General features: G+C 40.6%; 2 protein-coding genes across 6 annotated transcripts in view; one reads left to right on the plus strand and one right to left on the minus strand.

Annotated features, from left to right (window-relative positions):
* The window catches only part of mctp1a (multiple C2 domains, transmembrane 1a), a 151,574-nt gene extending 145,635 nt beyond the window's left edge, over positions 1–5,939 (plus strand). For all 5 annotated transcript variants that reach the window (XM_083527616.1, XM_083527617.1, XM_083527618.1 and 2 more), the window contains one exon: positions 3,663–5,939. In XM_083527616.1, coding sequence (XP_083383742.1) covers positions 3,663–3,734 — 72 coding nt within the window. In that variant the 3' untranslated portion in view covers positions 3,735–5,939. The remainder of the gene's footprint in view (positions 1–3,662) is intronic.
* Positions 5,940–9,231: 3,292 nt separating this feature from the next.
* The window catches only part of slf1 (SMC5-SMC6 complex localization factor 1), a 37,309-nt gene continuing 29,186 nt past the window's right edge, over positions 9,232–17,354 (minus strand). Inside the window, exon 19 of the mRNA XM_083527621.1 lies at positions 9,232–9,964. Coding sequence (XP_083383747.1) covers positions 9,468–9,964 — 497 coding nt within the window. The 3' untranslated portion in view covers positions 9,232–9,467. The remainder of the gene's footprint in view (positions 9,965–17,354) is intronic.

Genomic DNA, 17,354 nt, shown 5'->3' on the forward strand with positions numbered 1-17,354 from the left:
ATGTCCCTTAAACGAGGCCAGCTCTTGTTGCTGACTTAAGTATGTACAACCTAGTATTAGAGACGTGTCCTATCGCTAGAATGTTTTATGATACCATTAGCCAGTGAAGACATAGAATGTAAAGTGGGACGCTAGCAATTAGCACACGAGAATGCCATTACGGTGTATGCAAATGAAAAGACGTACACGGCGAAGCCAATTCATCACCTGAATAAGGCATATCTGCTTCTGTAGTGAGAGAGAGAGAGAGAGAGAGAGAGAGAGAGAGAGAGAAAAAAAAAGATGGATTCAGTAGCAGATTATTTTGGAGGTCTCATGTTCCATGGTTTCAGTCTTGCCGCTCTTATCTGTGTGTATCAGCAGTACAAGTACCTAGCAATTAGCGTGCATCGCCAAACTACAGAAAACAAAAGTTTTCTCCGTGCTTGCACGTGTCGCTTTCTCTTGACAATACACATGCGAGCAGATCTCTCTCATCTATGGGCGTCTGTGCCTTTTTTATTTGTATTTTTTTAGGAGAGCGTTTAATAGCCCTAATGCTAGGTTAGGTGTCACTGGAGATGAAGCAGGGAAGATTTTTTTCTCCTCTATCTTCCTGTATAAAGAGCATAGCATAGTATCATTAAAATGTTCTCCTTTCATTTACTTATTTATATTTGCCTGCCGCCTCTGTGGCTTCAAATCCCTATCCCTGCTCAGCAGCAGGGCGACAGCACGTTCAGTATCGTCGTGTCCCGGGACGGTGCCTGAGATCCCGTTAAACGAAGCACTCACGAACATGGCGCCACCTCTGTACACACACACTTCAAAGCCTGCTGCTGTCAGCATGGGGAAGAGGAGTGAGGGTGGAGCAGCCTTTGAGCGGCTCAAGGTCTTCTCCCATGGATGTTTTGCTTTGTGCCAGCCACTTTCTCCAAATTGCCGTCTCACCACGCTGATTTGACTCCTCTTCCTTACAGAAACGTCTTTTCCTCCCAGCCGATTCGTCTCGTCTACGCTCTTCTCTCAGAGAGAAGGTTCTATTCGGTGGGACAGCACTCCATCATTAAAAGGGTGAACGCATGTTGCTCCAATTAAGATGGCAGAGCTGTCAGCCGTTAACCGTAATGGAACCTGTAACGTGCCGAGCATCTCGGGTGGCAGTCGCTTTTTCTGAAGGACTCGTTTTGATAGCACTTTTATTGTTGTTTTCATCACCCACTTCTTTTCTTCCATTAGGTTCACGAACATTGATCTGTATCCTGTCACCTAGACACGCAAACTTTTCTTTACTTAGTTCAGGAAGGTTTCCAAAAGTCAGCTGCAGATCGAGTTAGCGAGATCAAAACGGGATACCGTATGCTTTGCTTTCAGCTCTTTTGGAAACTCCTTGCCATGTCCCTGCCCTGTTTTAGGCATCATGATCTCTATGTTCCGTTTAAAACTGGGTCAGATGTTAAAGCCCAGGTATTTTTAAACAATGAGGTCATTAAGAGTGCTTCAATAATATTCCTGAGAAAAATGTTCATACAAATACCTTCAATTGTATGCATCATTAAAGCCTCCTCAGATGTCAGCTTGTGATGATGTGTGTGAAGGTTTGTTCATTTAGTTTTAATCGCATTCTGAAAGATGGATGAATAACAATAGATGAGTTCTCCACCTTAAGCGAGAGTGTCTTCGGATACAGTAGACCGTTGTCTACTAGCTCTGGTGATTCATGATCGTATTGAGTCACCCTTCGATAGAATGTATGTTTCTCTAGGAGACACCAGGAATGACGTCAGATGCTTTGTGGCTGATCCTTTTGCATGACTGCCCAGACATGAAACATAGAGCCTGTTCATCTATGGTTAAAACACATTGACGCCTGTCTTCTTTCAACACCACTGAGCATGGTTTGCAGTGTTTGTTTTTCTTTTGAAGTGTCCAGGTTTCCTTCTTCGTATTCCTAGTTTGGCAAGTCACCCATTATTGTTAAGATTAAACAAAATCCACCAATTTTTTAAATCTTGCTTTTAGTTGTGTTTATTAGATGCAAGTATGTGGACTTTGGCTGCACTGGCACAAGAATGAAATGCATTTTGTTAAAAAAGAATGATTAAATATTTTAACCAGTTAATATACATTCATGTGGAACATTTACATTCATTTTGATGGATTAACATTTTACATTTTTTGAAATGGATTATTTAGTCAAAGTTAAATTCAACATACTATGAGGTGGTATCAAAAATGTTGTAGACTAATGATGCTAACTGGTGCTATTCTGACCACATGCTTTGCCACGTCTGCGTTTTCATCATGGACAGCAAGTTAGTACAAAGAGCAAATGTAAAATTCTGCATAAAACTAAGTAAAAATGCACTTTGACATGATAAACGTTTGACATATGACGTTGCTACAACGAGTCGTTTGAGGTGTTCTGAGCGGCACGTTCCCTTTAGGAGCGTTATAACATCATTGAAAGATGAGGAAAACCTTCATCGAGCTCCACCCATGGAAACGTCTAAACTATTCAGCAACTTGTGCATGATAATTGTCGGAGATCAATCCACATGATCTCACTCCTGCACCCACCCTACTCACCAGGTTTGGCTCCTGCAAACTTCACCTTCTTCACTAAGATGAAGATCCAGCTGAAACAAAATCACCATTTTGACACCAATGCATAGATTCAGTGTGACTCGCAGAAGGTGCTTGACACCCCTCGAAAAGAAGACCAATAGGACACATTCCAGTAGTGGCACCTTGTACATTCTATTGTATTGTTCCAAGGATGATTTGGCCTAGAGGTTAGTAGATTCTCCTAGTGTGCCTTTTGGTTTCCTCCAGGTTCTCTAGTTTTCTTACTTCTCCCAGAAACATATAATTAGGTAAACTGGTTGTGCAAATGTACCCTAGGTGTAAACGCATGTGGGTGAGAATGCTGCCCTTTGATCAATTTCTTCCTCATGCTTTAGAGGATACAACCCAGGCACTTCTGGCTGATGGAAGAGGTCCAACCACAGTTGTCAGTCCCTAGCCTTCTGCTCTAGCCAGGTTAATTCAAATGTTCCCCAGCCCCTGAAACTATTCTGGTTTCTCACCAAGTGACAGACCTTTAGTTTTCCCCCTCTGTTGGCAGAGGATCTGTGAGTAATGAAGTAAACTATCTTTCCATGTGTCCATTGATTAGAGGGGATTTGAGCGAAAGGGGTTGCACAATATGCGGATTAAGTCCGCTTCAATGACGCCAGCCCTGCGGCAAAAAAAAGAAGAGATTAAAATGAAATTTCCGACACGGTAAACGTAAGCTGGCGAGGAAATCTTCACTCTTTCTCTGACCTTTTTGATTCAGACCATGTATAGGAACTCTGATTTACTCCATCTTTCTGAGACTGCGCTGGTTGTGTTTTTGGTTGTGTAATTCCAATATAAAACACTTTCAAATATTATAATTAAAAAATGTGCAAAAATGAATAGGCATGGCATAATAAAGTTTTGCACAGGAACCTTTTTTTTTTGTTTGTTTTGTAAAGGAGCTCCTAGATGCGGGTTCCCTTCACCCTGAGCTAGTGGTGTTTGCTTTTTAGATGATTCTCACTCACATGGAAACACTATCAATGCATTCTTAACACTGCCCACCTGATTCTGTGTGTGTGTGTCTGTGTGTGTGTGTGTGTGTGTGTGTGTTTTAACAGGTGCAGTACCGAGAGCTGAAACCGGATCCAAGTCACAGCCCAAATAAGAGAAAGAAAAATAACCCAGGATAGCTCTTTTCCTTCTCCCATGGACTCGGACTTAGCATGCCAAGGACCGGCACTGATTTGGACCGGCTAGGTGTTCTTCCCTTAATTTCTATTTTTCTTTCTTTCTCTCTCTCTCTCTCTCTCTCTCTCTCTCTCTCTCTCTCTCTCTCTCTCTCTCTCTCTCTCTCTCTCTTTCTCTCTCTCCCTCCCTCTCTCTCTTATATCCTCTGTTTCTTGACAGAGGAGCACAAATGGTGAATGTGAAACTAGAGGAGCACTTTTAATTATTACCATGAGGGTTTGCGCCATACTTGTTTACTTTTAGTGAAGAGGAGAGTGTGAAAAACTCTTGACCCCTTTTAGAGTCGTACGGCAGGAGCTATTTGTCACTGGCTGGCATCAGGCAGATGGCTCTAAAAGCCAAGGTGTCCTTCCAGCGCAGCAGAGGGAGACCAGAGACAGCGAATGGCTTCAACCACAAATAGCAGGATCAGCTGATAATACCGCCAGCCACAGCGGCACATCACGTCTCAAAAGGGAAATATGATGGTTAGGTTGCAGTTCACACCCTGTAATTTCCACAACGTGGTAAGGTTGCGCGCTGTAACCCGACGTCCTCCAGAGCAGTTATTAGAGTTGTCAGCTAAGCCTCTTTACAGTTCGATTTATAGCTGCAACTAAAGTGTTTGGGGCAGGAAGAAAAAAAAAACTGCCTGGCTCAAGAGCCAGTATTTATTCATCTGGGATATTTGTTTTAGGTAATCAGGTTATTTTAAGGGGATGAATGATGCATGCTTGGTGTATTTGCGGTAAAAAGAATTATAATAAAAGACTGGCATGTTTACAGGAGCCATATTAGTTTTGGTGACAAATTCCATTTCGGTTGCTAAACACTAGCCCACACGAAATCTTTCTCCTGCTTCTTTCGATCCGTGCTGCAGTGTGTCCGGGTCTCCACGAGGTGCCACCCTGCTAATATGGATGTCACTGTGGGTGGGCGGAATGGAGGGTGTGTAGCGGGTGTGCGGCATGCTAATCAAGTTACAAAGGCATCTCTTTTCCACGGTTAACTGTAGATTCAGTTTCCAAAAAAAAAAAAAAAAACGATGACAGGCAGCCAAACTGAGAGGGCGGCTTTGTGGGTGTCTTCATTGTAGGGAATAGCTTTCTTGAAAATGTCAATAGTGTGTGACAAGTAGCTTGAGGGACTTGGCAGGGGTGCGGCGCAGGGCAGGAGTTTACCACCGTTGCTGTGGAGGGAAGAGGACCAAGAGGGCGTAGCATGCCCTTTTTTTTTTCTGAACCTCTTTCTGAATTTGGCACGCCATACTTTTTCGTCTCCTTCATCCACTGGGTTGAGAGAGAGGTCATGGCTCGGCCTGTAGGGATCCTCCTGAGGGATCGCTGCTGAGCAAGTGTTGAAAGATCACAGCACCATCAGAGGAGGCTTCTATTCAGCGTTGGTCCTTCCATGAGGAGTTTAAAAAAAAAAAAAAAGAAAAAGAAAGAAAAGAAAAAGTAAAAACACTCCCTTATGGCTGCTTTTCTATAAGCACATCTGTCATATGGAAAGCTCATTGATTTGTTTGAAAGCATATCCTTACAAAGACAACACACTCCCCACTGACCAAGACACTGATGGCACCGAAGTGATCTCCATTAAATAAAAAAAAAAGGACTATTCTTAAGGAACATTTTGGTAACTGCTGAAAGGGACACTTTTTTTTTTCTGAATGTCTACGTGTTGTTCAACTTTCTTTTCATCGTTCAGTAGATCGTATCGTGTGACTTGTGAATCTCCACATCCTCGGATTCTTTTTCTTTTCCACAAACGCATATGTTACGTTCGCAAGCAAACCAAAGTGGAACTTTTTAATGGCCATCAATGTAGAATGTCACAAAGGGGAAAAATGGTTAAAGGACTTTTTATTTGCACTGATATTTTTAAAATCTGTTTAAGATTTGGTTTTTAATTCATGTAAATATATTATATGCTTTTAAATGGTAAGAGGTTTATGATGTATAGCTATAAATGTGTCAGCTATCTGCGCCTGTTCCATCATCATTAAGCTCCAGGTGGTTGAATGGTTGGAGGTGCGAATAAATGCAGGTTCGGGTAGAATGGGAGAGCACTGCTAAATAATTTCAGTGAATGCCTCAGATGAATGTTGATTCATTTAAAAAAAAAAAAAAAAGATATAAGATTATTAAATATTTTTATCATCTCTTGCTTTTGTATTGGTCCTCATTCTTTTTGATTTATGACTCAATATTGCATTAAAAGGGAACAATGTCTGAGAGAATTCCAGGTTCCGAGCTCGACAGATCACGTGGGGTACAAGGTGTAGTGCTATTCTCGGAGTCTTTGTGGTGGGTCTGCTGTGGAATAAAATACAGGTGTGTGCAAGGCGTTTTTCCTGATGCAAAAATGTGTGTCTAATCGGTCATCTCTGATTCCTTCAGCCTCCATTAATCGTCCTGCCGGCGTTGCAGTGTGTGCGCCCGACTCCAGCTGGGCCTCTGCTTCCTACCAAAGAAACCCCGGCTTTGATGCGAACATGTACACATCACCCACTCACCGAGTGATCGAGGGGCTACTCGTTTCATGGGAAGGGGCCAGAGGGGCCTCTCCTGTGCTCTGAGCCACCATGCTCCCCTACCCTATTCATTTATTAGTCTGGCCGTTCCTCCGCTGTCTGATCCCTGCTGTTATTCAATATGAGCACAGAACATCGCACGCTGCACCTCGCTACAAATAACTGCACAGCCAGACGCTAATAATTACCGCTACACAGGAAAAGAGGGGCAAGAACACTCCGGTTTGTTATTAATGAGACCTACCATCGCTCTTGCGCTGTCAGGTGCAGACTGTCTTTGCACGTCTCGGGTTTAGCTCTAATCCTGCCTTGTTCCGTCCCGACGTACCTATCTCTCGTCACCTCTGGAACATACAATGAAGGCCAGCCTCCAGAAAAAAAAGGGCTATACTTCATAGAGATCTGGTCTTTTTTCTTGACCCAAAGGGGTGTAATGGGATCAATGGAGTGAAAGGGGCTGAACCCTGGAACTCACCTGGCACCCAGATGAGCCTGATCCATCTCTGTCCACCATGATATGAGGGGATAAGACTAAACCTCTGTGAGGTCTATTAAGCATCAGACAGCACATAGCCTACCACACAGAATGAGGTGCTGTGGGGCAAACTAAAAGTTTACACACATCTGCAGACCTGTAGAAATATGTGCAGATGGAGATTGTACAGGTCAAAGTCATCAAACTGATTTTAGTAAAGGTGTGAAGAGGAATTGGAGAGGAATTTTCAATACAGTGGACATAGACGATCGATGAGCATGCACTTGGTGGAGCTGTGGACCTGCCTCGCCCTTTTTTTATTCATGGAGATGACAGGATCTTCCACTGTGAAGACTGTTGCTTCATTTCAGGGTCATACCTCTTCACCCAAGCTTTGTCACTGGTAATGATCTTGGACATGAAGGACGGGTCATTGGGTCATTCACGATGAGCTTACCGAGATCTTTGCAGACCTCAATGTGGTGTTTCTTCTGCTTCTGGATCAGCATCCTGGGGACGAACTCAGCAGCAACATGGCGCATGCTCAGAACACACGTGAGGACCGTTCCGTATGACACACCGACAATGGCAATGTCGTGGAATGGTCTCCGACGTGAACGTGAATCACGCACAAGTTGCTGAATAGTTTTGACATTTTTCGGTGGTTGAGCTCATTAAAGGTCTTCTTGATATCTTGTCTTCTAGTGATGTTCTTCCACTCTCGAAGCACGTGTGCCACTCAAAACGCCTTGAACGACTCATTGCAGCATCGTCGTAACTTGCCGAATCACGTCAAACCTCTCTGTGGCAGATTTGCCCAGTTTCACGCAGAATCACATTTCCTCTTTGTTCTAACTTGCTGTCCATGATGAAATCACCGCCGTGGTAATGCACATGGTCAGTATAGCACCAGCTGCACAGCTTATCACAGGATAATGGCTTATGGAGGTTGGGGCTCCCTGTGACTGTGCGTGTAGACAACTAGTTTCTAAACTTTTTAATACCATCTTGTACATAAATGTGAGGTGCCATACCTTAAAGTGCTTATACCACTTATACTATAAAAGCATAACAGAAATATAACAATGCTCAAGCGAAATATTTTTATTTCACCTCCATATCACTAGAGGCGGTCTGTAAACCCGGACACGTTCTCATGAAAGCGAAAACATACCTCAATACCTTCAAGAAGTAATTTCGTTTTTTTCCCCCAAACTTTACACATCACTGAATTCACTGGGCCTCAGCACAATGATTTTATTGAGCTTTATAGAAGGATTTGGACAGCCAGCTCAACCATGTCCAAGCTCCCTGCCGTGACGTGTAGGGTGGTGTGGCCTACATGCCCACGGTTCATGTCTGTCATGTTGCTGCTGGTCTCGCCAGATGAAAGACTGGGTCCAGGTGTGTACCGACATTCTAGTGTGATGCACTGGCATTACATCAGCTATTTTACAGCTGGGAGACGAGAGGGAGAACATTCGCTCTGTAGAAGTTGACCCCTTTATGGGTAACTGATTGATATCTAAGATTGGTTGGTACAAAGAAAGACAAAATAGGCTTCCTTTATCTGGCCCACTAGGTAATAGACATCACCACCATGGCCTTCAAGTGAGCTAGATGCCCACTTTTACTGTGATATGCCACAGGGCTTCACCTAGAGGCATAACTACTAAAAAAAGTCGGCTTTGCTGATAACTGGGCATTGTTATAGACTTTTTCAGAACTCTTTGACCTCAGCAGTGTGTGTGGCAGCCATCTTGGAACTCCCTAAAGCAATTCGATCAATGACTTTATGACGCAGGTCAACCAGGCATCTGACTGGAGGGTTAAATAGAAAGCTAGTTATGCAAGTGTAGTTCAAACAGTGACTTAAAAGTAATTAGCTTTATAAAGAGCTTGTATATCAATAAAAAATTGTTTTCTATATATGTAAAAAAATTAGGGCTGTCAATTGATTATAATAATCGTGATTGATCGCACGATGGTCACGAGTTAACTCGAGATTAATCGCAACTTAATTGCACATTTGTATCTGTTCTAAATGTACCTTAAATTAATACTTTTCAAGTTATTTATACTAATCATCATGGGCATGGACAAATATAGATGCTTCATGTAAATGTATGTTTATTAGTGAAACCATATTCAATATAGAGCATGAAGACAAAATATTCTTGTAAATGTTTTAAAGTAATTATGGTGTTTTAAATTCTGTAAATCATCAGGACACCGAAAAGAACTTATGCTATGTTCGGATTTTGGTGCTGATTGGAGACTTGGTGAATCGGTATATACATTATTTGTATTTTAATATGCATTATTGTAGTTTTTAATTAATGTATGTTTTTTGGAATTCTGGAAATCTTGAATAAGGTCTCTTTTTTTTTATTCTAATCCCCATTTATTAAAGGGTAATTTCACTGAGAAAAAGCAGCTGGATACACGATAGAGTGAAATCTCAACATTTATTTTTAGATTTTTACACTTTATAAATATTAACTTTTTAACTTTAATTAACAGCATCACATTTCCCATATAGCAAAAGTGCAAAAAGTGTTGGTTTTTTTCTTCAATAAAAAATGTTATAAAACATTCAAGGTCAAAGTGAAAAACTATAAATTAGCTTAAACAGATTATGTATGAAATGTAATAATAATAGTAATAATAATAACTAGATTCTAGTCACTGTCTAGTCTGGCCATTGAGCAGAGTCGTGCCTTCAGCCTGCAGGTCCTTCAGCAGCTGGATGAGCAGACTGGTGTGTGTCCCCTGGCAGTGTGTCAGTGCAGGACTCAGCTGCAGCACATACTGTTCCATACTCATCAGAGTCCTCAGGTCATGGGCCAGAGCCCCTATTTTGGAGTTTCCCAAGTGTGTGCTTAGTGTCTCTGAGTTCAGGCGGAGCAGTGTCTGTGCTGTAGAGGGACTGAGCTCCAGCACTGACTCTGCAGTTTCATATGAGGGGATGTACTGCTCCGCTAAATAGGTGAGAAGGAGGCTGCTGAGGAGACACGAGCAGGTCTCCACAAATGCCATGTCTCTCACCTCAGATCTCTGGATTGCCAGAGTTGCGTCTCCTTCTTTAGCACATCTTATAAACTCGTCACGCATCGCCGCACAGGAGACCAGGTCCAAAGGTGTCTTTCCACAATCATCATACACTTGCAACAGCACAGAACCTACATAACAAATGAAAAGGTTAGGGCCCCATGGAAATTACTCATCTACAGTACCACTTTGAAAGAGCAGATGAAAATATTTTATTTTTCATTTTAACCTTCAGAAACAGACATTTTGAGAGACAATGTTCTTCCAATTCTGCCAATTTTCTGCTTGATTTGCCTGGTCCTTACGCCCATTTTATGGGCTACACCTGAAGCAAAAGGACACTCATATGACCAAAGCTATTTGGCAAGTAGTGTTTTTTCCCCTTTTTTTTCTGGACAAATCAGACATTTCTGAGTTAAAAGACTTACCAAATACCAAGTAAAATCCAGAACTACTTATATACTGATTTTTTTGACCACACAACAGACCAAATGTATATAAATGACCAAGTTTATAAATTGCTTGCTATTATTTCCTAGTTTTAACATTTAACATCTTTACCCATTTTTCCACACAATAAAAGGGAAAAGAAAAGGAAAGAAAGTAAGTAAGAAAGGAACTTGTTTACAGCAAACTGTAATTCTTCGCATGTTAGGAAGCTGTGGACAACCATGATACAGTGCCCCTGGAACAGAGGGTTAAGGGTCTTGCTGGTGGGGCCCCAAGAGTGTCAGCTGGGTGATCCCAGGGCTTGAACCCACAACCTTCTGATCAGCAACTCAGAGCCTTAACCACTGAGCTCCTACCTCATAATCATTGCTCCAACACTAAAAGCCTCCAAAGGAGAACAGCACAGAACTCAAAAACAGCTAAAAAATAAAGTAGTCATTGGTGAAACAAAATATATTAATAATAGACAGAAAGAAAATGTTACTTTAGTTTACAAAGCTTGCTTTGAAAAATGTTTCTTCTTACGCAACCCCGTTTTCTGCACAAGCCTGGTGATTGAAGAAAATCACTACATTCGCCTCATGTCATCAATCACAGATCTGTTCTTGGAAGATTCTGATCATATAATTTAACATGGAGAAAAACATTGTGGAAAAGTCTGTTATCCATCAAAAGATCACCTCAGTGTGACACGTGCAACAATCTGAAAAGACCAAACTGGTAAATAATGAAGGTGTAGAAAATATGAGACAATATATTATATTATATTACATTCTTATATATACATATAGTATATACATATACATGTGTGTGTAGATTTTTTTTTAGATTTCAATTAAAAAGTAACCAATGTTACAGAGGCTACTCTTGGTACCATGGTTAGAACAACATGCTACTGCTTGAGAACCACATAATACAACAGCACAAATTCATCATCGTGTCACCACTACTGCAGCAACTTTCCACCTCCCAAACATCTGGCTAATAGTTCTCCATTGTCACTGGACCAATAACTGGATAAAAACCCTGTAAGTACCATTCCAAGAAGTCAGCACTTCCTTGTTGTACCTGGTTGTTACCTGAACATTCTAGTAAACATCATCCTGGTTCAACAACTCTGATCCAAAAGGTGTGTTGATTCCTTCTGACAATGTGTCAGTTAGGCTGCAAGTTAAATATGAATTATTTTAATTGTTTAAAGGTCATAACTGAAAAACAGAGCCGGGTTCAGCCAGGGGACAGAGCGTGAAACGCGTACACATACACATGCATGCAAAATGATCTGCCTGCCACTTGTTCCTCTGGGCTAGTGCTTCACACTCCATGGAAAAACTAGTTGCGACAATGAAATGATGACTAGTCTGATCAAGTCACACACCGACATTGACCTAATCGTGCAGTTTGCTGCTGTGTCGTTTCACACACTGCATGTCTGCCACTTCATATAAAACCTCACTGATGAACAGAATTTCACCGCATGGGTCAGATAAGCTTTTTTTTTATTTAAGGGTGAGAAGATTAAGTGCAAGGAGAAATCTAAGTAGAAAACTTCTACAAACTAGATTACGTTAATCATATTTCAGCATTTCGATCTGCTAAAATTAGTGGTCAGCTCTCATACAAATTATGATTCCACAGTCTTTTACTGTAGGTTCCTGATTCAAGTACAAGTAAGCATTAAAGAATGTTTCATGACTTCAGGACCCAATAGAAACGGTTCGAGTTGATGGTAAACAGCTTGGACATTGTTTCACATCTCTGACTACACTAGAAGTCAAAGGTTTGGACACTGCTGAAATGATTTCATTTGAACTAAAAGACATTTTGATAAAAATAAATAAATGTACACATGGACATTAACTTCACTAGTTACTTTTGCCTTTGGAACGAATGTCAAAAAATATCCTTATATATATTTACTTGTGTTCTTGTTTGCCGTGTAGATCCTTCTATCGAACTACTATTAATTACTTTCTCTTTCAAACCCGTATTTGAGCACAAAGTAAGGCTTGACGTCAAGTGTCGCCTTTTTCTCTGCTTCCACTCGCTGTTTTTCTAAAGAAAAATATACTTGAAGCCTCTTAACTTCTAAACCCATTTGTGAACGTGGCAGCAGCACTCTGACAATCTGGCAAGTGAAAATGTTGATGTTTCCAAGAATTGCTGCTGTCAAAAGCCAATATGATATGTTTTGTGCATGTGAGGGGGGAAAAAAAGACTAGGTTTTTAGTCTGTGCCAGGTGAGGATCTAGAGACCTGGTAAACAAACATCTCTATTATTTCTCCTCCACAATTGATTACTTGCAAAGTGCAGGCGTAATGGGAGATGTGTGTGTTCGAGGTCACGGGCGACGTGCGGGGCGACAGGTCATCTCCATACACCGTCAGATTCGGAGTGCCTGCGCAATTAGCAAAGCTCTACTGAGGTAGAGAATGGAGAAAGAAAATCTGGAGAAAAAAAAAACAAAAACAATATATTACTTTTTAAGCGTTTTTACGGTTATATCAAAAAGCGTCTTTTAGAAAAATGGGCTGAAGAATCTCTGAATATAATAATATCTGAATGCCTTAGTAGTAAGCATTTTCTGCATTCTGATGTTAGCCTGCTAAGAATTAGCATTTTAAACAGATGTGTTTGCATTAGATATACAAATTAGTCAAATCGAGAAGCTTCGGCCTTCATTTCAACCATATATAGCTGACGCACTACACAGTGAAATGAGACAACGTTCCTTCAGAACCCTGGTGCTACATCACACCACACAGAGCTACATAACAGAACACAGAGCTAAGGACTAAAGTAAGTTGTCCTCGCCACATAAAGTGCATCGTGTGCAACCTGGTGCAAAAAGACAACACAAGACAGCGTTGGACAAATACACCAAACAGCACGGCCACTAAACCTACTGTTTTTTATACAGTACAATGTGCAAAAAAGGACTGTATACAGGAGTGTACTTGTAAATAAACACAAAATGTAAACACAGATGGTTGTGCAAAACAGCAATAGCAGCAGTCAAATAGATGTGCAAAATAAACAGCATGTAAACATTTACGTAGCTATAATAAATTAATCATTTAATATATGTGGTGCTGAAGACATGGATGTGTAAAATAAGAAAGAGTTCAGTAACACACAGTTGAGTGAGAATAACTGATATCAAGTAGCGAGGTACAAGCTTTAACTATTCACCGAATTCATAAATAAAAATATTTTAGAGAAGACTGTCTAAAAAAAAAAAAAAACAATATGGAAGAAAAAAAAAAAAAGAAAGACTGATATGAAGTAGCAGGATTTGGCTTTGCATTTTAACTAATCCAATTATTCAACCCGAGAGTTGTGTGCCCCCAGTCATTAGTTATAAAACTCCAGACTAACTGGGATCCTAAGAAGGAGAGCAGAATGGGAGCAAAATCTCATTTTCTATAATTAACCCAGGTAAATATGCTTTAGTTTGCTGACACTAGTGTGTGAACAAGTTGCTAGATGAATGCTGGAAACTGCTTCCCTCTTATATTTACTTTTCTCACATTTTTTCGATCAGTGTAACCATGGTTACAATGCATCAAGGGGAAAAAAAAGATATAAGGATTTTGAGACACTTTTGGTTATGGGATATGCTTACACTATGGCTTCAAATGATAAGATGTGGATGAGGTAGCATGAGGAAGTGCGAGGGTTTGCTCCTCATTGTGTGGCACAACAAATGGCCCCAAATCTTCCAATCGTCTTCAGGCATAATAATATAATGAGGTCACTACTCTATTCGTCAAAGCAAATACACTCTTTGTAAAAATTATTGTGGCACCCGACTATTCAGGAATATGGGGTCCGTCTTTAAAATGTTACCACAAACTTATGTATAAAATGTCTTTGGATGCATTTTCCCCAGGAGAGCTAGGAGACTCAAACCTGTTCCAGCATGACAATACACCTGTGCACAAGGCCAGCTCCAGGATTATAAGCTTTGGGGAGGAAGATCGTGAGGGACCTGCTATAAAGCTTTGACCTCAAGCCTACTGAACACCTTTGGGATGAATTGGAATGCTGAATGCACCCCCAGGCCTCCTCACCTCACCTACATCTGACTTTACCAACTGATTTTAACAACACTCTTGTGTGGCTGATTATTCACAAATCTCCACAACCACACTCCAAAATCTAGTGGAACATCTTTTAACATCTTTTATAACTGCAAATGGAGACTGAATATGGAATGGGATGTCCAAAAACGCATACAAATCTAATGGTTAGGTTTCCACAAATGTTTGTTTATTATAGTGGATCTAAAACCAGATGATTTTTTTTTACATTTATTTAAAAAGGAAACCCCTCCCTAAGAAGACTAAAAGAGAGTTCCAAATATTTACACTGCAGGTTTTTACAGAACCAACTGGTTTGTAAAACATCTCAATTGACTGCAAAGTAACAATTTACAAAGTCAGTTCAGGATGACTGAAGAAGAAGAACATGCACTTTGCATCTTTGTGTTTTGTGAAGAGCATGTGTTTTGCTTCTTTTGAAGGTTAGGTCATTGCCCCAGATGCAAAGCATGCACAGATGCAAAACTTGGCTAAACAGCCATGTGCAGTGTTTGTTCGTTTGTTTGTTTTTGCTACTGCAATCCAATCATTTAATAAGCAGCAGAGTCAATCTTCAGAACATGTAATGAACAAGTATTGAACATTTTTGCTTGTTGAGAAGTAAAAGATTTATGCTGAATAAAGCTATAAAACTTTTGATTGCAGCACATATTAGGGTCAAACTTACAAAGTTATCCAAACTCCCTGCAGCCAAGTTTGGAGGTTTAATGAAAAGAAAATGGTGGCATATCTGTAAAAGAAAAAAACAAACAAACAAAAAAAAACCCCACTTTTCTCTGGATATTATGGTAGACCTTAAACGTGGTAGACTACTTTTCTTAGCAACATTATAAATAAAAATTTTGCAACTTGACGCTACTTAAAAAGGAGCCTGAAAATTAGCTACTGCACAAGTTTTGATTCATTTATTCCGTATTATAATCCACAAACTAGTTTTCCTGCCACATTGACTACTGTGTTAGTTGTGCACAGTTACAAGCCTTCTAAAGGATCATGGGGGGAACAAAAAACTTTATACAGTATATCAAAACTACGGGATATTTAGAACCACTAAATGGCAGAGTTTGCGTACTTCAGATTGATTATTGTATTTATATATATATATATATATATATATATATATATATATATATATATATATATATATATATATATATATATAAATTTTAAGCAGGATATCAGATAGATACAAAGACAAGCCACATCACGAGCATGGGAGTGTGCTGAACAACATACGGTGATATTTAGTGAATTAGCAGAGAGTTCACTAGAAAACATGTTGTTCAGGTACAAAAAAAAAAAAAAAAGGTGGAAGTGGGCAGGACTGAATAGAATTCTTTCAGGAGCAGAAAGAAGTGGCATTTGAATAAATAAATAACTATATATATATAAAAATATATCAATCCGACCATTCAGCCTGACTCAATAAGCTTCTCTAGAATGTTTTTTCCCTTTAACCAGCAAATTCCTTCGAACAAGTTCTCTATAAATAAATGTTGTTATAATCCATTTCCCAAACATTTTTTAAATTCTTAACAAAAAAAATCATCTGCTTCTCAAAAAGAGCACTATTTTCCTTATTAGCACTATTTCCAGCCAAATAGCAATTCAAGGACACAAACCAAAAAACAGACATAATTCCTCCAGCAAAACACTCAGACCGCACTGCATGAGTGGTTGCAGTGAACGAGGCCTGTGCCGAAGCCTTATTTACTGTAAAGTGGGAGATAAAAAGAACTGACATTGAGCATTTAGGAAAGTAATTAAAATCTGCATACTTGAAAACGCTGTATGAATATGAGGGAAGAAAAATGCATTAAAGCTTTTCTCGTTCGCTACCAGATAAGTGTCGCGTTTAAAACGAGGATGACACAATACTTGATTCTGTTTACTTTCCCATGGTGTCCTGTATCAAACCCTGGCTCAGAGAGAGAGCTGCTCCCTACCGCCGCCATGTCAAAGCGTCTGACAGGCCCGAAACCAGGAATGTGACAAAAGCTAACCGTGCCATGCACCTTTCCTTAAAACAGGCTCTCTCACACACACACAGTCACTGATAAATGCAAGCTACGTGCAGGTCTCCCTCCCCCAGGACAATGGTATGAGCTGCTGCCTATTCTTCACAATGGCCCATGAAATCCACATCTGTCAGTGCACACATGTGCACACATCCACACGATTGGCCTGGATTTCCTAAGATATTGGCTCATGCATCATGGAGAGTGATTGAAGTGAGCCCAGGTATTGGCTTACTGTGGCAAAAAAAAACTGTACTTGGCAGATAAATAAAACACCTGGAGGATTAGAAGTGAATGTCTGTAATTAGGCTCCGTATGCCATTCGCTTTTCTCATACACACATACAGAGTGGTACAGGAGCAGAACAATTCGTGGCAATTCAATGTTTGCGCTTTTTGCCACTTGAGGAACTTGCAAGCAAACACACACACACACACACACACACACACACACACACACACACACACACACACACACACACACACACACACACACACACACACACACACACACACACAACCAGTAAGCAGCCTTTTGGCCTTTAGAGGGCAGGCAAAGACTAGAAATAAAGCAGAGTAAGCATGGGGAGGAGGGGAGGCAAGAACAAGAGTGTGTGTGAGTGTGCTGTGCATGTGTGTGTATGCAGAGAGCGTACATGACTGTGAGAATGAGACAGTCAGACGTCATCTCTCCACAATCTGGATGTACTGTTGCAGATTGTAACAAGGTAAAAGGCAGAACAGTAATCTGGCACAGACGATCAGAACATGAACTACTAGCAGCAGAGTGTCATATCCACACAGAGAGCATCATGTTCATAATATGTGAGTGAACACACACACACACACACACACACACACACACACACACACACACACACACACACACACACACACACACACACACACACGTGTGCACAGTCATGTTTTCCTGACCATGAAAACAACCC

Source organism: Silurus aristotelis (assembly GCF_946808225.1).
Source record: "Silurus aristotelis genome assembly, chromosome: 23".
Taxonomy (NCBI): domain Eukaryota; kingdom Metazoa; phylum Chordata; class Actinopteri; order Siluriformes; family Siluridae; genus Silurus; species Silurus aristotelis.